We start from the raw sequence: 25,902 nt of genomic DNA, 5'->3' as shown, positions 1-25,902 counted from the left end.
ATATGTCTGAAATTTTTCTCTTTATCCACAACCTTTTTCCTTTTTTCCAAAATTTTAAAAACGCTTGATATTTTGTTGGTGTGTTTTTCGTATATATTTTATTCAATAAAGTTATTAAGCCTATTTTACACCAGTTCTATGTTTCGTTTGTTAAAGTATTTCGTTTTTCTTTTGTTATTTCATTTACGTATTTTATATTCTCTTTGAGGAAAATAAATAAACAAAAAAAAAATTCAAGTATCCACAGAAACAGATCAGAATTCGTTAGTATTCATTTGCCTTCATGGTACTATATGGCTCAGTTTTCATTGTCATTTGATGATAATATGCCACTATACACGGCCCTTGCATATACATCTTGTACAAGCATTTAACAACTAATGACTGATTTATCCTTTCGTAAATTTGCACAAAAAAACTAAGAGTTAATAAATTTTGGAATCGTTTTGTCGATTCTAATTAAATTCTAGTTAAAACAAAAAAATTAATCAAAACAAAATTTTCATTTCTAAACCGGAATTCACTGGACAGCTTACACAAAAATAGCTAAGAGGCAGTAAATCAAATTCCCAGAGACTTGATGACTGGCTGGTCTGGATCTAGGTGACTGATGTCGTGCCATTTCAATAGCTCGGCTTGAATCTTCCCACTTCCACATCGTTTGACTAGTAGAGATGTAACACCGGTATTTGGAGAGACTTGAGTAGCGCACTGCCCTTTTGTACCTTTTAGGGCACATCCATGATTTGATATAAGATGGATGCACAGTTCACGCATCCATCCGCCGTGAGTAAAGAGAGCTACTTGCTCTGGCTCAGCTGGGTCATTAAAAACTAGGTCGCATAAATCCTAAAAAGAATTATTAGAAAGTTATTGTCAACTGATAGTTAATTGTCAGAGGAATTGCCTAGGGATTGTTTTAGGCACTCGTTAGAGCGACCATGTATCAAACAAAAAACTAAACAAAAAATGTGGTTAATGAAACTTCAAAGACTATAAGGAAGGAAAATCTAATATGTTCAGGGTATATTTTACATATGGAGGATGTCAAGCTGTCAAAAACAAACTTATTGGCCATCCATCTGGTGACGAACTAAAAGCAAGATGTCGTCCAATGGGGTAGGAAGAGGTCATAGTAAAATGTTTTAAAAATCAGAACTTAATATGACGGAGTAAAAATTAAAACTTTGAACGGATCGAGGCATATGAGCAGGAGTGCCAATTTAAGGGAGGCTGGCAATTGCCTTCTAGACTTAAAAAATACTTTTTTTATTATAAAAACTCGAAAACAAAACTGCGTATCTCCCCCGGATTTTGAAAATCTTTTTTTTTTGTATCGTCACTAAAAAACGAATATCCTTACCTCTTCCCCCCTTTTTTGTGAATTTTTCACGAAACTGAACTTCAGTGGCGTCCCCATGCAAGAGGTGTGTTTGCAGACATGCTGGCCTCGTTCAGTTTGATGCTGCGACTAGCTGTTAGTCGTAATAACAGTAGTAATTGTCCAGATTTGAAAAAAAAAAACAGAGAAAGAAAGAAAATCATCTAATGGTAAAATCGACAATAGAAAATATTTGGTTTTCAAAACAAAATAAAAAAGAGGAAAAACTACTCCCTCTATCAGTAAAAATACAAACGTACACATGGATTAGACATACTCTACATTATTACTGGTACCAAGGAAAAACAGCCCAAAACCAACATTCATCATCATTTTTTTTTTAAATATAGCATGGACTAGTTCAACAAAAAAGTTTGATTTATTAGACCCAGGGGTCACTGTGAATATCCATATTAAGATAAAAAAAATGACGAAATGGCACTCAACAAAGACATTACAACGTTCCAAAATGAAGGACGTGAAAAGATTCCAATCTAACAAAAATGATACCAATAGGAAATTCAACTTGGAAATCAACTACCATTCCTACTACTAACAACTCACTGCAACACCAAGTCACCTGAGGGCAGCGTATTGATGGATCATATGAGTGATAGACTATAAAGTGGGTTTAAGTAACTTAGTTAAAAGTTTTCCTAAAATCTCTAGGTAGGTAGGTAGACAGGTAGGTAGATAGGTTTCATTTTTATCCACAATAGAAACATAAATCAAAATGACACCACTAATAAATAATTGCAGCAAAAAGAAAGTCCCAAGAGCTTGTGCTGCAACTTCATGTTATGATTTATATCTTATAAATAAATATCTAAACATAACAACTCATTATTATCCACCTAGCCCATCTTATAAATAAAAAACAACAACACATACACATGAACACAGCAAAACAAAATAGTCCTATTAGATTAATTAAGTCCTATTAAAAACTGGTTTCAGCCCCCACCCCACCCAAAAAAACTGAAAAAAAAATCAAAAACCTCACGCCCTTTAAAATCTATTAGTTAAATAAAATGTTTTCAATTTATTTTTAAACCCGTATAAAGTGACAGACTCCCTGATGCTAGCCAGCAGGTACTTCTCCTTTTTCAAAGGAGAAGTGCCCCATTCCTTAAAAGTTGACTAAAGTTATTCCTAAGCTATATAGTTCCCTTTTTCAACAGGAAGAACGTTTTTTTCATCTAGAAAAAATCTAACAGATCCTTCTCTTTCTTCCCAAGCGCCTACGTTTCAGAACCCTGCTTGACTACTGTCATTACTGTAGCTGCCTAATCTTCCTATTCTCCCCAAGTTATTTTGACTGCGAAAAAAGATCTTCATGGCATCAATGAGGCCAACAAGATTTGAAAACATTTTCCTAAACATTGAATTAAATCTTAGAATCGAATTTTAACTTTCCATGAGCAGTTCGAAAACCTCTAGCATACGTAGCTGTGCAAGTTCCGACATAATAGAATACACAAGCTAATAAAAGGAGTTCTTGCGAAGGCAACCTATGAACATTATTCATTATGAAAACGTAACTGGCACAATTTCCTGTTTCATAACATTCGCCATCTTTCTTCATCGGTTAAATAATGAATATCGAATACTCTTCAAATTGACAAATAAAAGAAGAATTCTTAGAAATTTCAACATATGGTCGTATCCTGGGTTTAAACAGCTACAGTTTGGCCAACTCAAGCGTCATATTACATTTTATAGAAGACTTTATGTAGTATTTCAAGTCCACGCGTCGTCAGATTTTGAAATATGTTGAAATATTTCAACAGGAAAAACGCACCCATTTCCAAGTTGGAAAAATTCCCTATAGTGAGATAAGAAAATAAAATCGATGGCTAAAAATGAAGACTGAAAAAGGTGCCTAGAAAAATTCAAATGGTATCATCCGACATTTTTGCCAAACTGAGATTGATCACGTTTCCAAATTTTATATATTTTTTTTTTTTTTTTTTAATTTCATTGACAATTGATAGCTTCAATCGATAGAATAGGAAGAGTAGGAATGATCAAATAATACGAATCGATGGAATAATAAGAAGATCAGTCTGCGAACCAGCATTAGATATTGGAAGCTACAATGACGACTGAAGTCAAGTATGGCTTTGAAACGTGGGTGCTCGGAATTACGGGAGAGAATTTATTAGATATTTTCTAAAGGAATTTTCTACGGATTCTTTGAAGTACCCGTCTGACTGACCTAACTTCAAACAGTAAACAGTGCGAAAGATGTGGTTCTATCCCGCTTTCTAGGGCTATAATGACAGAAATGTTTAGATGGCTAGGACACGTTCTGCGGATGAAGGATGATAGATTTCTAAAGATCTTCCATTTTGGATAATCATCTAGGGCGAAACGAAAAGCAAAATTCTTGGGAGGGTGTAAAGAGTTAGGCTTTAAATATATCGGAATTGAGGAGGACGGAATTGTCGCAAAAGGCATGCTTCTTGAATGCACCTTGTCATCGAAGTTCATTTGCAAGGGCGCCCACATAAATTTCCCACGAGGGCGGGTCATAAAACCATCGCTTTTCGTATATCACACAACTAAACAGTTTTTTTGTCTCTTATGGGGTGTACCCTTTGCCCCTACCCAATGAGTACCCTTGCCCATATACCTTATTTTTTAGAGTAAGAAGGAATCATTTGGAATAAAGTGAAGTACCAGATACCGGTAGGCAAAACAAGGTTTTTATTTTATTTTCTCCTAAAATTCCTATGATATACTTTATAGCTCCTCCTTCTTCAAAAGTGACCAAGTCACCAAAACGAAAACTTGTGATGAAAAAGATAGGCCTACATCTTTTTCGTGTTTTCAAGCCCCCAAGAATATGCTTCAAAGGATCTTCATTTATTCCTGGAATTATCATTTCCAAAGCAACTATTGTTCTTCTATTTTACATGCATGGTTCTTTGGCACGGTCTTAGGGTATGTTCCGACAGATGACGACAAATCTCATCATATATAGACGCTAATTATGCTTTAATAAAAATAAAATAACCCTTACTGTAAGTTGTGGCGTTTCCTTTTTCTTTCTGCTCCTTTTAACCTTTAAAGTGGCGCTTTAGTTTCGTTTAAAAAGAATTATCTATTATTTGATTTATGACCATTTATAATATCATAACGCAATTTATCCTCAACAGGAATCTAACAGTTTTAAAACAACTATGAGCAGATTGGCTATCTTGGAATTTTCACTCGGTAAAGTTTTGGCCCTATTCTGGATCTAATTGCCGTTTTGCACCACAAAATGGCAGAAATAGTACGTTTCTGTGGCGTGAACTCTTTTACTGGTCAAGCTATGTCTGATTGAAAGCGACATTTACTTAGGTCTTCCTAGAAAATTCTCCAGGGAGTTTCACTTAAGAAAAATTTACCCAAGAGGCTATGGTGTCATTTCCTAAGGCCATAATCTTATACACTTAGATGTTTTTCCACAAAAACCACAGACAACCACAGACAACAGACAACCATGTAAAGTTTAGATCTGAGACAAAAGCGGATCAAATTTTCACCCAAACTATGAATTTTTGGTTTTTATAGGACGATTAAAAATAACCTACGCCGAGGCTAAATTCGGCTACTGTAAAAAATTCGCTCAAGCTTATGAAAAAGGTCACCGAAAAGCAGAATCGAATTCCAACTATATTGTTGGAAATATTCAAAATTACAAATTGCATTTGTAACGGAGACCATAAAATAATTCCTAATGTCCTTAGATATTTTTTTGTCGGCCAAAAAAAAATCGACTTGATTCTCAAAACAACATGTATTTTTAACGGCACGGCAAAATCCGACTGTTGTTGATCCGCTTCAGCTTGTCAAAGCGATCAAGGAAAATCAGCATAGAATTCGAACAATAAAGATGGAAACATTAGAAATCGGAATGACACCTGCAATGGAGATAGGTGCAATTTACAATGCAAAAATCAATTCTAATACACCTGGTTGCTTTGCTGACTGAAAAAAAAACGTATCTTTCATTTTTAATATGCAACCAAAGCAAACCCCCCGCACATAAGACATTTTTGTTAATCGGGCGTTTTGGAATCTGGATTGCCTAAGCAAAATTGGATTCCAGCTAGAACTATGCCTATGAAAATAGTTACGGAAAAAGAGGGCAGAGAAACTATAACGATGGAATATTCAAAATCAAAATGACAAACGTAATGGGGAAAGAAGCAATTTGCAATTTGCAAGACATGAAATAACTTCCAATATAAATTGAAAAAAAATTTCTTTCTCATATTTTTGTTTAGACCTTCTATACCACTTTACAAAAAAATAAAAATAAGACAGAAAATAATCAGCTAGACTATTTTATACTAAAAAAGAGGGGCTACGGCGATGTTTTCCTACAACTGATAAAATTTTTTCTTATTAATTCAGTTCAGTTGTTACTTTTTTTCAGTAGTTCATGTCTTAGAATTTTGGAAACTTAGAAATATTTTGGGACGCCTAAAATTTCTTGGTATGTTTCCAAAAATTTCAAGAATGATCTAGTTTTAAGTAATTATTCACATTGTTGTGAAACAATACAATACATCCTGTGACAGTCCTTAAATCTGGTCTTTTGAGACACAGATACTGTGGGAGCCCCAACCGAATATTAATGAAGTTGCCAACACCTTTTAGGCATCATTCCAAGGCTATACAACCTGGTTTCCAAGAATTTATTGGCATATTTCCAAGAACATCAAGAATTAAGCGTTATTTGGTATTCCGTAAAAATGCATGTTGTCAGTGAAATAATAGAATACATCCTATGAAAGCCTTTGCATCAGGTCTTTTGAGATAGCAATTGAGCCAAAAACATTTTTAGCTTTCATTTTTTTTATGTTTTGGGAGGGGGGAATTTATGTTGTTTTTGGGCTCCAGTTTGATTCATACATTTAGGCATAAATTTCATGGAATCAAAGGAAAAAATGCTTAGAAGCTGAAAATGTGTCGTTGAAAAAGAAAAAATGTCGCAATCTATATTTATAGTTAACAATAACGCCATCTATTACTTTGTTTATGTAGGTGAATCGCCATTAAAACTTCTTCGTGACTTTAAAACACTTAAGAAGAAAAGAGTAGTGGATAGGGCTGAGTTTAATGTGCATATAGGGATACTATTATTTTTGTATCAAAAACTGTCGCTTCAGCCGTTGCCAGTTTGGATACAGTATTTCAAGAAAGGGAGGGCAAATTTAATCTTATCCGGACGTAATTGGTCCTAAGAACAAGTATGAAAAATAAACTGAAACAAACAGTTCTAATTTCAGTTTTTTTCCAAACATTCTCGAATATCTTATGAAAAATAGAAAAGAGGTACCTTAAAGTAATCAGCAGCTCGTTCTCGCATATCAATGTTCGATTCTCCATTTTCTGGTTTATAAATGGCAGTGCTAATGTTTTCTTTAGCGGCAGCATCTTGCAAAGCACCAAATGGCAGTCCTTCTAACACTCCAAAGTTCTAAAAATGGAATAACAGTCCAGAAATAACAATGGAATAATGCCTGGAATAACAAATCCAGGCAGACCCATAGGGGGGTATGCTATTAAGAGCTACAAGTCCCTCAAGACTTCATTTCGCGCAACTAGGTCTTACGCAACACTATAGCACACCTATATGAAACATCATAGGGTTTGTCTACTTTTCATTGTTATATAATATGGGTTTTTCGCTTCAAGATACTGGCGTATGTAACATAATAGTTTTCTTTGGTTGTTTAAAAAACCCAAGAGGACCAAGAAAAAATCTTCAGGACCCCTCACCAAATCGTGATTTCTTTCGTTTTTATGTAATAGGGAATATTTTCTTCGGGAATTCCTTGGGCGTTACGTAATAGTGTTTGTTTACTTTTGAATGTTACGTAATAGGACTTATTAGCAGGGAGGTCGCGGTTGTAAAATAAATTGATAATAGTTCAATATTTACGGGTAAAAATGACAATCTCACGCAACTTCTTTTGGTTCCAGTAGACCTTTATAATCGAGCAAAAACTGTTTTTGAAGGTCAACAGCACGCAACATGTTAGATCCCTGGGCTCTCACTCAACTCAGTATTGAAAAAGAGTTCAGTTTGGCAACATCGAGGATATAACGCTTGGAATATGATTTAGCAATGGTTGCGTTTACTCTATTGGATATTGAAGGCACTAGAAATGATAAAATGCGAACTAGAGTGTCTAATGTAGCAGTAGAAATTAGAAGGGGTTGTCGGCTAGCCCTAGAATTGGACGCCATGCTTGCATTATATGTAATATCATTAAGCAAATTCAACTTGGAAGAACAATTAATTCGCTCCTTACTTTCAGGTAAAAAAAAAACTTGTTTTTTTTATTTAATCTATGAACGTTTTTGAATTAATGCATGTTTTGATTTCGGCACTCCGGGCATAAATAATTAAAACGAAATCTGCATATTAATTTAAAACGAACAGAAATTACTCCGTATATGAAAGGGGCTTTTCCTCCTCAACGCCCCACTCTTTACGCTAAGGTTTTTTACTACTTTTAAAAAGTAGAGTTAACAGAAAGAGTCAAACTTTAGCGTCAAGAGCGGGGCTTTGAGGAGGAAAGCCCCTTTCATATACGGAGTAATTTCTATTCGTTCTAAGTTTTAATGTCGCTCCTTACTTTCAGGTTAAAAACCTTTTTTATTTAATCCAGAAAAAAAAATGACACCAATAGGAAATTCAACTTGGAAATCAACTACCATTCCTACTACTAACAACTCACTGCAACACCAAGTCACCTGAGGGCAGCATATTGATGGATCATATGAGTGATAGACTATAAAGTGGGTTTAAGTAACTTAGTTAAAAGTTTTCCTAAAATCTCTAGGTAGGTAGGTAGACAGGTAGGTAGATAGGTTTCATTTTTATCCACAATAGAAACATAAATCAAAATGACACCACTAATAAATAATTGCAGCAAAAAGAAAGTCCTAAGAACTTGTGCTGCAAATTCATTTTATGATTTATATCTTATAAATGAATATACAAACGTAACAACTCATGATTATCCACCTAGCCTATCTTACATATGAAAAACAACAACACATATACATGAACACAATACAACAAAATAGTCCTATTAAATATTATTTACCGGTTTCAGCCCCCACCCCACCCCAAAAAACTGCAAAAAAAATAAAAACCTCCCGTTTTTTTAAATCTATTAGTTAAATAGAATGTTTCCAATTTATTTTTGAACCCGAATAAAGTGACAGACTCCCTGATGCTAGCCAGCAGGTACTTCTCCTTTTTCAAAGGAGAAGTGCCCTATTTCTTAAAACTTGATCAAAGTTATTCCTATACTAAGTACTTCCCTTTTTCAACGGGAAGAACGGTTTTTTTATCTAGAAAAAACCTAACAGATCCTTCTCTGTCTTCCAAAGCGCCTACGTTTCCGAACCCTGCTTGACTACTGATATTACTGTAGCTGCCTAATCTTCCTACTCTTCCCAAATTATTTTGACTGCGAAAAAAGATCTTCATGGCATCAATGAGGCCAACAAGATTTGAAAACCTTTTCCTAAACATTGAATTAAGTCTTAGAATCGAATTTTAACTTTCCGGGAGTAGTTCTGCAAGTTCCGACAAAATAGAATAAAGAAGCTAATAAAAGGAGTTCTGACGAAGGCAACTTATGAACATAATTCATTATGAAAACGTAACTGGCACAATTTCCTGTTTCATAATATTCGCCATCTTTCTTCATCGGTTAAATAATGAATATCGAATACCCTTCAAATTGATAAAGAAAAGTAGAATAATAGAGCAGCTTCTCAGAAATTTCGACATGTGGTCGTATCCTGGATTTAAACAGCTACAGTTACAGTTACAGCTACAAGTCCATGCGCCGTCAGATTTTGCCGGTGCAATTGAAATAATTCAACAGACCAGCTGAAAAACGCACCCATTTCCAAATTGGAAAAATTCCCTATAGGGAGATAAGAAAATAAAATTTATAGCTAGAAATGAAGACTGAAAAAGGTGCCTAGAAAAATTCAAATGGTATCATGCGACATTTTTGCCAAACTGAGATTGATCACGTTTCCAAATTTTATATTTTTTTTTTTTGAATTTCATTGACAATTGATAGCTTCAATCGATAGAGCAAGAAGAGTAGGAAGGATCAAAGAATACAAATCGATGGAATATAAAGAAGATAAGTCTGCGAACTAGCATTAGTATATATATATATATCGAACTTAAATCAGGGACCGAGTCATTTAATGCCTTAATTGGACTAGGGGATGCTCCTTCTTTAACTTTCTTTATATTGATGCCAGAACTTTGAGAAAAGTAAATTGATGTCAGACTTTCCTATGAATTCAACTTCCGTTAAATTCAGCTGTATTTGAGTCTATGAAATAAACCTGTTAGGTTAAAGATTTATCGAATTCTTCTATTTTTTGCAAATTCTCTTATTTTCTGCTATTGTTTACATTACACTTGTCAGTGATCATAAATATTTTCGAAATGGCACAGTGTTTACTCACCCTAGTGACAACGGCAACTGCTAAGTTCGAATCGATGTTGCAAAAATTCAACAATCAGTAGAAGCGTTTTTAGAAAAAAAAATATAGGCCTATCGTAATAAATAACAAACAAGCGCAATTGGTTCCTGTTACTGATCTACTGGGTGGCCCGCGTCCTAAATCAGGATAAGAACAGAATTGAATTTACAAATTCAAAAAAGGGAAAGTTTATTTTAGACTTATACATGCAGAAATATCTAAACGCAAACGAAATCTGGGTGTTTAAACTTGGTTAAGTGGACACTTAGTAAACCATACATGTTTTCAAAAATTATGAAAAATCAGAGATGAAATTTTAATGACAAAGATCTTCTATGCAGAGTTGAGGGTTTTCGGTAACTATAGGCTGGTAAAAAAAAAGGCTGGTGAAAAATCAGCAAAAGAAAAAGGTGCGATACAACATAGTGTATTTATAATATATTGTTGTAAATAACTTATATTTTGCATTGCTATAAGGGGGGAGCACTTGTGCTAAATAGGATAAGAACAGAATTGGATTTACACTTCCAAAAACAAAATTACTTAAGACGCATCCGTGCAGAAATACCTAAAAATATCAAGGCCAATAAAATGAGATCTGATTGATTAAAGTGACATGCACACTCAAAGCACTTAAAATAATAAATCGAAATAGTTTCAGGCGATGAATATGCCAATTGTTTGCCTGGGTCTTTTACAATCACGAAAACAATCCTAAAAGATTACAAATCCTCACATTAAACGCAGCTCTAGTCATGCATGCCTAATTGATAGATTGTTGCGCAACAACGCATTAAAAAGTTATTACACATAGATACAATTTTCAATTTATTTTCCATTAAAGCTTTTTGACAGTCTGTAAGATAAAATAATACGAGTCATTCCTTCTAAGAACAAAATACCGAATATTTGTTTCCTAATCGCTAGAATCAAATATAGTGACATCGATAAGTTTTTACTATAGGAGCATGATAAATAGAAAGTACAGCTAGGACTTTGAACGTTCGGCTTCAGAGTAAATTATAAATGTACCATAAACCAATAAATGCACTAAATCACAATCTATTTTACTTTGTTAGATGAACCATTTTTACAGTCCCTCTTCTCGGACCAATCCTGTGTTTATTATAAAACAATACTGATTATATAGAGAAAACAAAATAATTTAAAAGATGGTACAATAAATGTTTACACCGAGTAAAAAAGCCGAATGGGCTCTCGAATGCCACTAGTTTAGCACCTTTAATGTGTTCTTTTATCTCCGTACAAATTTTATTAATTATTATTATAGCCTTTACACTAAAATTATTGTAACTATTTGACTTCTATTAGAGCCGGTCTGGTTTTTGCTAAATGAACCGAATAAATTCTTACAAAAAAGTAATTTCTGAAACCTATCTCGCCCTCTCTCAGTCACTCAATGGGAGGGGATTCACCCCCCCCCCCAGATTGCGAAAAACACCCTTTTTGACATCTTCATTGAAAGATAACCATTTTTTGTGTTCTCTCTCTCTCTCTCTCTCTCTCTCTCTCTCTCTCTCTCTCTCTCTCTCTCTCTCTCTCTCTCTCTCTCTCTCTCTCTCTCTCTCTCTCTCTCTCTCTCTCTCTCTCTCTCTCTCCTCTCTCTTTGGGAGTGGAAAGGAGGATTCGGGGTGATGTTAGCTTCTAAGAAATTGGTAGCTCCTGTCTGTTTTAACTTCGATCTGATTATTCAATGCAATTTCTGCCCATTTTGGTTTACATTCATTCCTTCCTAGTAATTTCTGTTCGTTTTAAGTTTGAATTATTACGTGACTTGAATTATTATTCTTATTGTCTTAAGTTTATATATGGTTAATTCCTTTTCTTTGTTGTTTTTTTTTTTGCAATTAATAAAAGTAGAAGAAGACTTAAAATCATAAAATAAACAGAAATCACCCTGTATATGGTTTGGGCTGCGGTTAGGAAGGTAGATAGATATTTCTAGATTAAATCAATTGCACTTCTTGGTAACTTATCTGTTAAAGAGATAGAACTTACTCTCTCTCTGATTCTCTTCTCAAGGGTGAAATCGACGCAGATAGGTCCAAGTGCCAACGAAGCAGTTTCCCTTGTTCGCTTAAGATCACTAGCAAAAACTAGGTCAAATTTCTGATCTTGTTTGAGAAAAAATCCACCTAACTGACGCGCTTGATCCCGTCCATTGTCGTTCAAGGGAGTGTCTTTTTGTCCTTGTATGATTCTGTTGACATTGTCGTCTGTCTCACCACTGAAAGCACAAATCAGAGTTGTATTATAGAGGGTAACCAAAAAATTTTGAGGTAAAAAAAAAGGGGATTCATTTTTGTTAATACTCTTGTCTAAGCGGAGGCAAATATAAATAAAATAATTTACTTTAAGAAAAAGTAAATTTATTTATTTGTTGTTTTTTGTGTTTTTCTTTATATGTTGCGTTTAATTTAATTTAACTTTAATTTTTTTTTTCCCCCGTTGACAAAGGGTCCCAGACGCGGAGTCAAAATATTCGGATTTTTACTATTTAAAGTGTACTGTTGTTATTATTTTATTAGTTGTTGTTACGTTGTTGTTAATTAATTTATTTGTTTTTTGTCCTTTTCTTTATATGTTGCGTTTAATTTAATTTAACATTAATTTTCTTTTTCCTTTGACAAAGGATCCCATACGTGGAGTCGAAATATTCGGATTTTTATTATTTTAAAGTTTGTTGTTGCTTTTTTTTCTTTCTTTTTTTATTCCACTGTTTTATTTAAATTATAGCAGTTTTTTCTCTCTCTCAAATTCTGTCGAAGCGATAGCATGATACTCAACAAGGGGGTAAATCTTCAATGGCTTGTCTTTGTCGTTCTTGTGTGATGCTATTGACACAGTCCTTTGCCTCACCACCCAAAGCAAAAAAATTATAGTTCAACTGGGGAAAGAGAACTTTACTGGGCAGCGGAAAAGAGGGAGGGGGTAAAATGTACCCACATTCTTCCCTAAGAGACATATAGCATTGAATGGGAAGGTAGAAATATCTAGACGATTTAAGTGTCCAAGGTAAAAGTGTTAACCTTTTATAGTTCAGGGTGAGTAAATAAGGTGGAAATTACAGTATCATAGATAAGGAGTTGGCAGATGAAGCAGCTAAGCCAGATGCATCAATGACTAGCTATTGAACTAAACCTTTCAATCCTATCTCTCAGAGTTTCTGAAAAGCTATATAACGAGAAGTACCCTTGACGCGGGAAACAGAACTAGCATATCATGGCTGACTAAACATTTTCTTTGAGTTAAAAGGCCTGAGATTCAAATGGTTATTGAAGCCGTGACAGGAATCAGGAATTATCAAGATCATCTCATTAGGATTGGACAAGCTGATTCCTCGATTTGCCAAAAATACTAGATAGCTGGAGAAACATGAAGCTCTCTAATAGAAGAATGACCAACTGGGGTCAGATACCGGTTAGAGAAATTTCATAAGTTGGATTTTAAGCTGGAAGATGTTGCAGAGGGTAGGGTTCGACAAATCGAAAGGTATATGATAAGGATGGAGAAATTTTGCCCCTAGTCTCCATACTATTGATACTTTTTTTGGTGTTGAAGCAATGGGCCCTGATGGCCTGAGCTTCGGTTCCATTATCAGTCTGTACATATTAATAATAATATGGTTGAAAGTAATAGTAAGAACCGTAAGTCACTCGAACTTGGAACAAATGGATAAAGAGGTCTTATTAGGCAACAAAAACTGATGGAGCTGATAAAGTGAACACAATAAAGGGTTTTTATTCGCAGTCAGGAAACTTTTTGAGGAGTAGGAACAATAGCCTTAGAATTAAGATAAGAGTAATAGAAGCAATGGCATTGCAGTTATGGTTCCAAAACGAGAACGCTTAGAATACTTAGGGAAAGATATTCTAGATATTCTCCGAAAAGATATTCTTGGTGTTTTTCAGAGAAGTTATTAAGCAATAAAAGAAAATAAAGGTCAAAGAAACGAACGATAAAAAAAAAGACAGTAGACCACAAAATCCAATGGGAAGTTGACACCTCATTTTGACTTTTTTGGGAGGGGTAGTGAGATTTATCTGTTAATTCTTACCTTGGAGAAATCACTCTATATTTTCATACTTTTTTCTGTACTGAGGACAGCTGAGCAGAGGTCTCAGTCGAAATATTAAGTCGAAATATTATCTATTTTCACTGGCTGTAAATGTGTCCTATTTTTTTTTCGTTGTCCTACGTTTACTCTCAGTGTTGTGCTTAATCAGTAGCCTATTATACAACAACTTGTTTACTTTGCCCAAGCTTGAGAAAAACCTATTTTGATCTCTCTGTCTAGGACTTTAATGAAAAAAAAGTTAAGATGACATGGTGACATTTCATGAAGGAAATAGGTTCTTGCTATCCACCTGTAGTCACATATAAAGCAGGATATCTTCCAAGGGGACGGAAAAAGTTTTTAAGAATGGGAAGATGAGTCTTTGAACTAAAATTTGAATATTGGAAGCCATCGAAATGAAAATGATAAAGTATAGCTCAGAAACGTGGGAGCTTCAAAAAGTTGAGGTTGAGGAAGTTAAACTAGATGTTTCCCAGAGAAATTGTCTAAGCAGCGTTAGTTGCTTGTTTGGCCCACCGTAAATCAAACAGTAACGTGTACAAAAATGTCGTTCGATCTCACTTTCTAGGGCTATAATGAAAGGAGAATTAATGGCTAGAAGTTTTATGCATTGAGCAAGGTAGATAGCCACAAATCATGCTATTTGGTCATCTGTCTGGGACCAAAAAAAAAACACAGGATATCCATGAACGGGGGGAGAAGAGGCTAAAACGAAAGATGTAAAGGAAATAGGGACTTCGAGGGAGGGACTGAAGTGTGCCGTTTGCAACAGGATTGATAGAGGAAAAACATGACCGGCTGCAGTGGCCTTAGACGACTAAGTGGCCTTAGACGACTAAGTGGCCTTAGACGGCTTGGTGATACCTTGAGCTGTCAGTAGCAGCTTCAATAACGTCATTGTTTCCCATTTTTCTCCTTTGTTGTAACAGTTTTCTTTCATTGCTTTGCTTTTTTCTAATGCTTTAGCTATTCAGTCTAGTTTTTTTCCCCATTAATAAAGACCAAGAAAAGATGGCAAAACATTTGAACATTTTTATGCATACTTTTTCAATCTCTTAATCAGGGGCGTAGCTCCAGCATTTTTGGGAGGGAAAGAAGGGTCTACATCCGATGAGTCAAAGGGTCTGTGTATTATTCAGAACACATTCAATAAATGAAGTTAGGTTCTTTCGTGAAACAAACTACGATGCAAGTACATTTTAATGAAATATTTGGCACTTGTTCATTATTCAATTGATTCAATCCAATCCAGAACACACTCAAGAATTTTGCTGAGAAAATCCGGTTTCATAGCAACAAAGACAAAACTTAATTTAGTTTGCTACGCATAGTGATAGAAGATAGCGTCTGAACTTGAATTTTGAAATGAAAATTTAGGATGTGCCAAAAAGACTGAGAAAGAGGCAATTATCTTTTAGATAGATTTACAATCATTTAAAATCATACTTAGTACAGTACATGTGGCGGGCGGCACTAAAGGCAGAAGGAAGACTTCCTTTTAACGCGATTCTTAGTGACATTTCTGCGTTCTGGGCACACAATTCTAAGTTGTAATTTTACAGTTTTCCTAATAAAGTATTATATTTTCATTATATTTTGTTTTATTTCATTAGTTTTATCAAAAGTTAGGACCTAATTTCACTTATTGAGTGTGTTTTGAATAATACACAAGTACCATAGTTTTTCCAGATTATTGGGGGGAAATCCCCCCTCCTCTCCCAAACGACACCACTGCTCTTAATTAAAACTTTTTTCTGTTGTTTGTAGATTTATTCCTTTTCATTTAAGGTAAGTAAGCTTTGACACAAGAGGGGAAAATGCAGTGCATATGAAATGGATAGAGAAAGAGGGTAGGTTCAGTGGTAAGAAGAATACTGAGAAAGGTGAGGAGAAGGGAGATTTCTCTTGGGAAAAGAGGACTAGGTACATACTTCCAGAACCTTAGTATGGGAGATTGGAAACTTCATGGCAGAGGATTAAGAGTGAAGTTTAGAACAGTTGGGAGTAGATCAGGAATGTTCACAGCTGTGTTGGCTATAGGTGACTGTCTGCTACAGAGTAGTTTGTAGCAGTAAGTCAAACCATCTTTATGGAAAATCTCAACTATTCTTTTATTAGCCTTTTTGACTCTTTGTCCCCATTCTTAGAGAGCCAACTCCTAAATACAGGGATCGTTTAATTCGAATGAGAAACTTCCTTAAAATACTAAAAAACTTTAGCGCGAACAGCAAGGTATTGAGGAGGGGGCATCCCTCCTCATATGCAGAATAATTTCTGTTCGTTTTCAGTTTCAATGCTAACTTCATTACTTTCATTTGAAAAAAATTCTTTCTTTTCTATTGAATTGTCAAGAAAGGAGACAACATTGCCAAACCTAACCAGTAAATTACCATGAATTACTTTAAGTTGATCAAATAGCCTACCTCTTACCTTATACCATGTGCCTAACTTTCTTTTAGTGGTGTTATGAAACTGCTTTTGAAACCTGGCATTGTCTAGCTCAAGCTCACTTTTTCTTGTTCATTTTCAAGGATGGAAAATTGGTCAAAATCTCAAATAATTTGATGAGATATGAAAGAAACTGAAATCAAACTGAACGCAGCTATAAACAAACACTTAAAGAAGCTACAATGGAAAGGTAAAAAAAATGTGGCTCTAACCTGACTTCAGGAATGGAATGACAACATAAGATTACTAGCTTTTTACTGAATTTACAACCAATTTTAGCAATAAAAAAACCTATCATTATCACAAAATTTGTATCTGATCACACATTAATTAGGTTATTTTTCAAAACCTGAAGGACTAAGCAAAGCAAGGGAAAATTAGCCAACGAAATTCGAATTAACAGTAGAATAGCTTTAGCAAATCATAGGCAGAGCAATAGCGCTACCTAAGTAAAGAGAAAAGTGAGCTGAATGTAGGCTACTTTTTTTCTGACCAAAGCACTTCGTATAGAAGGAGTTGTCATAGAAACTTTGAAAGGAGCTCATTTAATTGGAAATTGAAATTTCTGTTGCCCTTTTTCAAAGTAAAAAATGATTGGAGGGCAACCAGAACCCAAGCCCATCTTCCCCCAAACATATCCAATCAAAATTTTGTGAAAGCCATTTTTTTAGCATAGTTAAAAGGTTCAGTAATTGTGGGCTGTCAGGTTAGGTCTGTCAGGTAGTCCTCAGGGCTAGGGCTATAAGTTATGCTAGTTGTCCATCGCTAACATAAAAGGTTTTTTTATGGAAGCAGTGGTTGTATAAAGCTTGAAGGAGGACTCATTTGATTGGAAATCGGAATTTCTAGTGCCTTGTTTAACATCCAAAAGTAATCGTTGGGCAGCTAGCCCCCAAGCCCTCTTTTCCCCAAATGCATCCAATCAAAATCTTAAGATGTCCATTTGGTCCAAATTTGTCCAAATACCATCTTACGATACCTCCAGAGTTGAGACAACCCCCCAGAGCCTGGAGGCAAGCATTGTAAGTTATGCTCCAGGGCGCATACCGTTCTTATGGGAGGGGTAGGCATATAAACTTTGTAGGAGACTCATTCAAACGGAAACTGAAAGTTTTGGTTCCCTTTTAAGAGTCAAAAGCCATCAGAGGACAACTAGTCCCTCCCCATGCTCTCTTGTCTACAACAGCATCTGATCGAAATTTTGAGATAAACATTTTGTTTAAAATAGTCCAAAGATAACATAACAGTGCCTTCAGGGTTGAAACAGCCCCCATAACCTAGGGGCGCAGGTTGTAAATTATACCCCGAGGAATATAAGGATTTTATGGAATGGGTGGTCGCATAAACTTGGAGGGGGCTCATTCAATTGGAAATCGGAAGTTATAGTGTTCTTTTTAAGAATCAAAAGTAATTGGAGGGCAACTGCCCCCAACCCCATACACACCCTCTTTCTCAGATGCCTCCAAGCAGGATTTCAAAACAGCTCTTTTTTTCAAAATAGTCCAAAGATCAAAAATATGCCTTCTGAATTGACAAAACTCCCAGCAACCCCCAAGGCAAGGGCTGTAAGCTATGCAAGTGGCCCATTGTTAACATATAAGTTTGTTTTATGGAAAGGGTGGTTGTATAAACTTTAAAGGAGGCACATTTAATTTGAAATCAAAAGTTCTAAATTTGAGATTCAAAAGTGGTTGGAGGAGAACCGGCCCCCCTACCCTTTTTCCCAAATATTTCTGATCAGAATTTTGAGATTTTCATTTTGTTCAAAATAGTCTGAAGATAACAATTACTCCAGGATTGATAATTCCCCCCAGCCCTTAGAAAAGGGCTAGAAGTTACGCTAGTTGCCCATTGTTAACATAAAAGGCTTTTTATGGAAAGGGTGGTTGTGTAAACTTTGGAAGGGGCTCATTCAATTGGAAATCAAAAATTGTGGTGTCCTTTTCAAGAGTCAAAAGTGATTGGGGGATAACCAGCCCCCCACCCCCCTATCATGCCCTTTTTTACCCAAATGCATCAGATCAACATTTTGAGATAGCCATTTTCTTCAAAAAAAAAAAAAAAGACCGAAGTCAAACCACTATAACCTAGGTGTCAGAAAATCTCCCCGGTCCCTGGGGCAAAGGCTATAACTTATACAAGTTGTCCACTGTTAACGTATTGAAGGTTTTTTGTGGATAGATTGGTTGTATAAACTTTGGATGGGCTCATTCAATAGGAACCTGGAAGTTCGAGTTTCTTTTTAAGTGCCCTCTTTAAGAATCAAAAGTGATTGGAGGGCAACCACCCCCCCCTCCATTTCCCCTGTCAATCAATTCCCTAAACACATACAAGTAAAATTCTGAGATAGTCATTTTGTTCAGGATAGTTGAAAAGTCCAGTAACTATGTCTTCTAGGTTGTCCAACCCTACCCCCCAAGGCAAGGATTGTAAGTTATGCAATTTGCCTTTTGTCTACATAGCCCATAGTATTTACTGCTGAGAAAGGTTGACATGTTTGACATTTAGTGTCCAAAAAGACAAAGGGCATTAAGGTGAACATTTAGGGAAGTGTTGAACTAAATCAAACACATTATGTACATATAAGAAATTTTGGTTACAAATAGGTGCTGTTTTTTCCTCTGCACTCATCAACAATGGAATTCTCAATGCATAGTCCACTGCTCTCTCGTCTTTCATATTTGCAAATTTGTGCCTTGTCTGTTATGCAGAAAACATTTCGAACTAAGTCACACTATTTAGTATATTAATGGCGGTTTCCATTGCAAAAACCTGAGTATGCAAAACTCAGTCTTGAATTCTATCCTGGAAAGTTGGAAATGGTAATTCTTGAACTGGAAGCATGCACTGTCTGCAAATATTCCTCTCAGGGATAGCAGGGTCAAGCCAGTTAATCACATTACTTACCTCAGTCTCCCCAGTAGTTGCTCAATAAAACACACATGACTTTTCCTTATAGCTCACATCAAACGCCGAGTAGGTCTCTTGCATGTTACTTTTGTGACAAATAAGCAATGTTTCACCACCATCTTCTTTTGAAACTTTTTAATTCAGTTGCTCTGTCACATTTTTTATATATAGCATTGTTTTGGAAAATATTTACTTAAACAGATAAGTCAGAACAATCAGTTTTCTTTCGTTTTGCAAAATATCTTCTATGAATCCCCCAATGGACTTACAACTCTTATGTTGTTAGAAAACTTAGTTTGGCTAACCCTGTTATATCTGCAGAAAAGCAGGTCTCTATACATAATACATGTTTTTCTAAGCTGAACAATCCTTAGTCTCTAATGCCATCACAGTGTTTTATGGAAGTGTTTGATGCGTTCTGTATTTGTTTGTTTTTAGTTATTTGTTGTTCTTTGTTTTTATGCTCTGGCTTTATTTTTTTCTTATGAGGGGTTTTCAAATAAATAATAAAAATGATATGGGTTACCAAAACACTATAACTCAGGAATCACTGAGTGTATTAATTTGGAACTTTCAGGAAATGATGAGGGGGATGATCAATTGACCAAAAAGACTATATTTGCGCAATTTTACTGCTACTACAACTACTAACACTACTACTACCATAGTTACTGCTTCTGTAGACAATAAAGTGCAACTTAAATTTATTCTGTGATCTATTTAACAACTGTGACAATACAGTGACAAAAGGAATGTTTAAATACTGCTTGGGGAAAAAGCGTCTTAAAATATAAACTTAAAAAATACTAAAAGATTCTGTTCAATTACTCTTTGCTTGCAAGGCAACTAAAAGAGTATACATTCAGTAACTTGCTTTTTGTATAGATTCAGATTTTTTTTTTTATTTTGACCCTTAGTTGAAGGTCAACATTAATTGCTCATTCAATAAGGGCCTTTGTATAAAACTGTAAACTACTCAATCACTATCATCAAGACTTTTTGTTAATTCTTCTTCTTTTTTTGTACAGTTCATTTTTACAAAAATGAATTAAAAATGAAAAACAAGTTTTTTTTAACAAGAGTAAAGAGCAAAGCTTTGTCTTGAGCAAAGCAGATAAAAATTACCAGAAATAACAAACAATGAACTGAAAGTTAAAAGAAACAGATATTAGACTTAATAAAAATAATGATTTTATAATGTACCAAAAAAAAAAGTCAAACTTAAAATGAAAAGAAATTACTAGATACATGAACTGGGAAGTTACTCCCCTTGTATTTCAATACTTAAAAAACATATATTAAAAGACAGATCTTAAGTTAAAAGAAACATTTATTAGACTTAATTAATTGATTTATTTATTTATCACCCACACAATACACAAAGTAAATATGGTGGAGTAAGAATAAATAAATAAAAACACATAGAAAAAAACAAATACACACACAAATTAGACAAAAGAAATGGATAAGATGGTGGTGAGGGGATAATAACCGCGCAGAAGCTGTACAGGAGAATTTTCTGTGTAGAATCTCCAACTTTAAAGTTATATCAGGAACTAAAAATTTGCTAGCAAAAATCCATTTTTTGTCCAAGGTGGTAGATACAGAAGAAATCTTCAAAATTTGAAAGAATTTATCTGGATTCTTTTTAAATAAATTCTAATAAAAAACTAAACCAACAATGAACTTTTGGTGTACCAAAAATAAAAATTGGTGTTCAACTCAAACTCCAAACAAACAGAAATTGCTAGATATATGAACTGGGAAATCATCCTTCTTGCACTCCTTTTATTTGTGAGGGTCATTCATGCTTTACTAAAGACAATATACTTTTCCATTAATTTCTCTTTTGTCATTTTAACACTTAGAAATAAATAGATTAATGAAAGAAATCAAAATTAATATGAATATATTTTATAATATCAATCTAGTTCCATCAGGATGATATACACTAAAATTCCATTAATAGTTTCTTCATTCTAAACATACACTTTTAAAATTTATAAAAGAACCAAAAGAACCAAATAGATTTGTTATAAAAGAACCAAAAGAACCAAATAGATTTGTCATAAAAGAACCAAATAGATTTGTCATTGCAAAACTTCATCACAGAATAAAATGGATTTAAAAAAAAAATTAAAACTATTTCAAATATAATTTAGGCAGCATTGCTCTATATATTTGGACAAAACATACCAAAAAAGAAGAACTTAAGCATAAAACTGTTTTTTAAACATGTATATTTTCTTTTTGCATGATCTTGATTGTTATTGGAATTTTAGTATCCAATTATTATATTTTTATTTAGTAATTAATTTAAAAATTAACTTTATTTTTATTTTTTACAACATCAACAACAATGCAACAAGAAAAATGATGTCTCAAGACTAATAAATGTTTATAAAATAAAATTTTTTTTTTTACAGTAATGATATGATACCCAAAGAAAGCAACCACTTGACCCTTTATGCTGATGATTAAAAACTATTTGGTGTACCCAACAAACCCTCAATACAATCCAACCTCAATTGCATACCGGCATGGGAGAACAAGTTGGTTCTCCCTTTTTATATACCAAAATGTGTCACCCTTCATTTTGGTCATAATAATTCTTAGTGCCAATCTACTATGTATGATAACCAGACATCATGACCTATTCCTTTCCCAATTGGTGCCAGTGGCAAAGACCTGCAAGTCACTGTAAATAACCTTCTAAAGTTTCACAAATACTATGCATAAACTGTTTCAACATCAAATTTGAGCCTTAGACTTGTTAATAGAACAATTACTAGCCAATGATGTGGCATCTTCATGAAGTTATTTAGGGCAATTGTGAGACAAGTTATTGGCTTTGGAACCTGCCTTGTTGGTCCATTTAAAAAAAGTGATATACAGTAGATTAAAGGTGTACAAAGGAGGGTCATCAAGTACATCTCTGGACTTGGCAAGAAAGCATATAGTGAAAGGCTATCTACCCTAAAATTCCTTTTTCTATCTAATGCAGGCACAGTGACATGCTGCTCAAATATGATGGCTAACCCCAAAATAAGCTCTTTGCTCAGTTAACTAAAAGAAGACAAACACAAGGCCATTCAAAAGAACTTCTTAAGCCCAGAGATAACTGTAAAATCAGACATGACTTTCTTAGCCAAAGGATCTTCCATTATTAGAACTGTTTAAGTGAGGAGAACATGTCTTCAACATCAGCCAAAGGTTTCAAAAGAAGACTCAACAAACATCAGAAGGCCAAACCATCAGGATACAACTAGAGCTGCCAATCATCTGTGTATCATATATAATGACTAATAATCAGGCTATATATATATATATATATATATATATATATATATATATATATATATATATATATATATATATATACATATATATATATATAATAGGGAGTTGGACTAGGATGCTGCTTGTTATACCCAACCAACTTGTATACTCTATCAATAATTGATGCTGTGTGGCACTGTCTACTATAAACCACAGAAGAATGATTCCCTTGATTGTACCTATCTGTGGTGACTCTTCCCAAGTGGCATTATATTGCATCTATCCTAGCAATCTCCTAGTCAAAAGGTGTGTCAAAACCCTTTTTCTTAATTTTGTGTGAAGTTTTATTCTCTACCTCAACAATGAAGCCAGAGAGATCTAACATAGGACCTTATTTTCTCCAAACTGCAAATTAAGGCTATTGAGGCAATAGTATTTTACCTAATGCCTAACAATTTTGTTATTATACCTTAGCACTTGGTTCAGTAGAAGGAACAAACTATATTCTTACCTATTTGAAAAAAAAGAAAACTGACACAACTAGCCTAGCATCATTTCTAGCAAGTCAAGTGAAACTTCATAGGTCAATACTAAACTTAGAATTTAATGATAGCCTTTTGGGTACTTGTATGATATACACCCTACTGCTTAAGTTGTTCATGCATTGACACACTGTTAACCAATTTCTTTTGCAAGTTTCTTTCAACTTAGCATGAGATTAGACAAAAAAAAGTGACAGAATAGATGGGAAATATCCATGGGAAATTCCCATATTTTAGGCTATATATGTGCACACTAGGGGGAGTGGTAGCCTACAGTCAGCTACTTGGACAGTCTGAAGTTGGAAAACAATACTTATTTCATAATGTCAGAATAATTGTAGCTAACACATTTCACAACCAAAACCTATGTAATTTACCTCCACTTGCCTAATGTGCAAATATATTTCCCAAACTTGCTTCTAAAGTATTATATTTTTATCATGCTTAGATATATTTTATTAGGATTAAACTAACTTCACATCTTGAGCAGTAGGGGGCATACCATATAGGTACCGTCTTTTGAATACTTACTGCCTAACTAGAGTCAAAATAAATGTTTGGCTAGGCATACGGAATCCGTTCCTGAAAGAGAATAATAGCCTAGTAGTCTTTTGTGCTGGACCCTGTGTCTAAGAGTTTGAAAGTTTATTATCATTTCATAAATTAGATGGCAGTACAAGAAAGTGGTTTGCATGTATAGCACAGGTCAAACTTGCTACAGTCACTTTCCGTAAGTTCACGTTGGGATTGGTAGTGACGTTCAAGAAAGAGAAAGTGAAGCCTACTCTATTGTCAAAAGAATGGGATTGCTACTAAAGAGAAGGTCTATCTTAAATTATTTCTTCGTAAAGATCAATTTCGCCATTAGAAAACATATAACTTAAGTCTTTTATGCATTTCTCTTTTTTTTAATTACTCTGTGAAAAGGCAATACTATAGACAATAGACATGAGATAGCATATGTTTTTTCAGAGATTGAAAAATGAATAGAAACTAGTCCCAGATTCAGCACATCTAATTGCAATTTGTTGCTGTAACTTATTAAATAAGCATTGCTATTGAATTCTCTAGAACCCAATTTGAACATCAAAACAAATTTCGTGCATAAAATCTTGCAAACTCATAAAACCTCTAAAACTGACCAAAATCGTTAGTATCTTGTACTAACAGATAAGTATACCAAAATTCTTTTTCTTTAAAGGAACGAACGGCAGCTTATATGAGCAATGTGGTTCTAATCACAATTCAAGAATTGCAATTACCTATTGGTCGCCAACTCCCGTTGAACGTGACGAAGGGCTTTAGTTCAGCGTTGCCCTTGAACCAAGAGAGGAACTTTATGAATTTATTCACCTTTTTGTTGAACATAGTGTTGTTTTTATGAGAATGGCAGATAAATACAAGCTCATTCCCACCCTTGCGAAAATGGGCCCATATTTTCATTGAACAAATTCAGTACGAAAATAAGGTGTATGTTGATACAGGATTTTCATCCAGTTCTCTTCTTTGAAAAATGTATCCATTTCATGATAAAATACTAAAATTGGAGCAACTTACTCGTGGCCCTATAGACACTACCGTATCGCCCCAAATTAATTCTGCCATTTAATTCATCAATTTAATAGCATATCAAAAATTACTACATTTGTTTCTTATAAGACGGAAGGCGGCAGTAGCATTCTTTAGAAAAATTGCGTAGATTGTGTGTGTTGCTGCAATCTTTTCAAACAGAAACTAACTAAACTAACTTGTAAAATAGGGCATCTTATCGTGAGCTAGGTACATCTCATAGTAAAAATTAATTTTTTGGTGACAAGTAACAAATTGTCTGTGAAAGGACATAAGTTCAATAATGCTGAACTTCTGTCCAGTAAAGATTCCAAGAGTTTTGACTCGGTCCAAATCTGAATCCAGAACCTGAACACCACGCAAGTCAAAATCTTCTGCAAAATTTGACTCTTATGGTAGGTTTAAAGGCATTGGAAATTGAAAAAAAATTCTTAAAGGATTCTTTAGCTATTTTCCAATTAAAATTTGTTCCTGATGCCTTCTTTCTTAATTTATGTAAAATGTTAAGACACACCTTAACGGTTTTAGGAGCCTCTTACTTTATAAAGGAACTTTATACGATATCCTTAAAGATTTTCAAGTTGAAAATAACAGCCAAATTCTAAGCGTCTGAACTTCGCATTAGCTTTGGAATGAAGAGAAAATTGGCGCCCTTATCGAAATTATTCTTTACTTAGCCAGCACAATAAGCTGCAGATGATTACTCGTCTACTTCTAATCACGTATACATATGATTATTGACAGTCGAATTGGTTTCATATTGTTCAACATATTTTTCTTTTAGTCACTGATTCGATCCCTACTATTCTCTGCTGACCAAATATTGCCAGAGCTTCAAGCTGGATGGAATTATTTCGCAGAAAAAAGTAATAATCTGTCAGTTTCAGCATTCAGAATACTGCTAATTTTTTAGTGACCGAGATGATGCTATTTCTTAACCAATCGCTTCAAAAACTCTGCCCTTAAAATGTCAAAAACTGGCTGAAAACACCCTTCAAAAGCTTATTAGTTAAAACTATGTAATGGAAAGAAGTCCACAAGTGTAGGAGCACTTTTGAATGAATTGACCTTAAAAAAATGAAATTCTCTATTTTTTGTTTTTATAATATCACCAAAACTATGTATTTCCCCAAAATTTGGGTAAT

The 25,902-nt window shown here is 34.4% G+C and overlaps 1 protein-coding gene and 1 long non-coding RNA gene across 2 annotated transcripts; one reads left to right on the top strand and one right to left on the bottom strand.

Moving 5' to 3' along the window:
• Positions 1-425: 425 nt before the first annotated feature.
• Positions 426-23,842, bottom strand: LOC136026177 (fructose-2,6-bisphosphatase TIGAR-like). Its single transcript, XM_065702501.1, has 4 exons — positions 23,720-23,842; positions 11,930-12,158; positions 6,717-6,857; positions 426-849 (listed from the first exon to the last, which is right to left on the bottom strand). The coding sequence occupies exons 1-4, from the start codon at positions 23,755-23,757 to the stop codon at positions 562-564; spliced, it is 696 nt and encodes a 231-aa protein (XP_065558573.1). The 5' UTR covers positions 23,758-23,842; the 3' UTR covers positions 426-561.
• LOC136026178 (uncharacterized) lies at positions 7,458-24,614 on the top strand. The gene is made up of 2 exons (XR_010617229.1): positions 7,458-7,701; positions 24,390-24,614. It is a non-coding gene; the product is annotated as an uncharacterized LOC136026178 (long non-coding RNA).
• Positions 24,615-25,902: the final 1,288 nt, after the last annotated feature.

This window comes from Artemia franciscana, chromosome 4 (genome assembly GCF_032884065.1).
Source record: "Artemia franciscana chromosome 4, ASM3288406v1, whole genome shotgun sequence".
Lineage (NCBI taxonomy): Eukaryota > Metazoa > Arthropoda > Branchiopoda > Anostraca > Artemiidae > Artemia > Artemia franciscana.
This window is presented reverse-complemented; position numbering and strand designations above follow the sequence as displayed.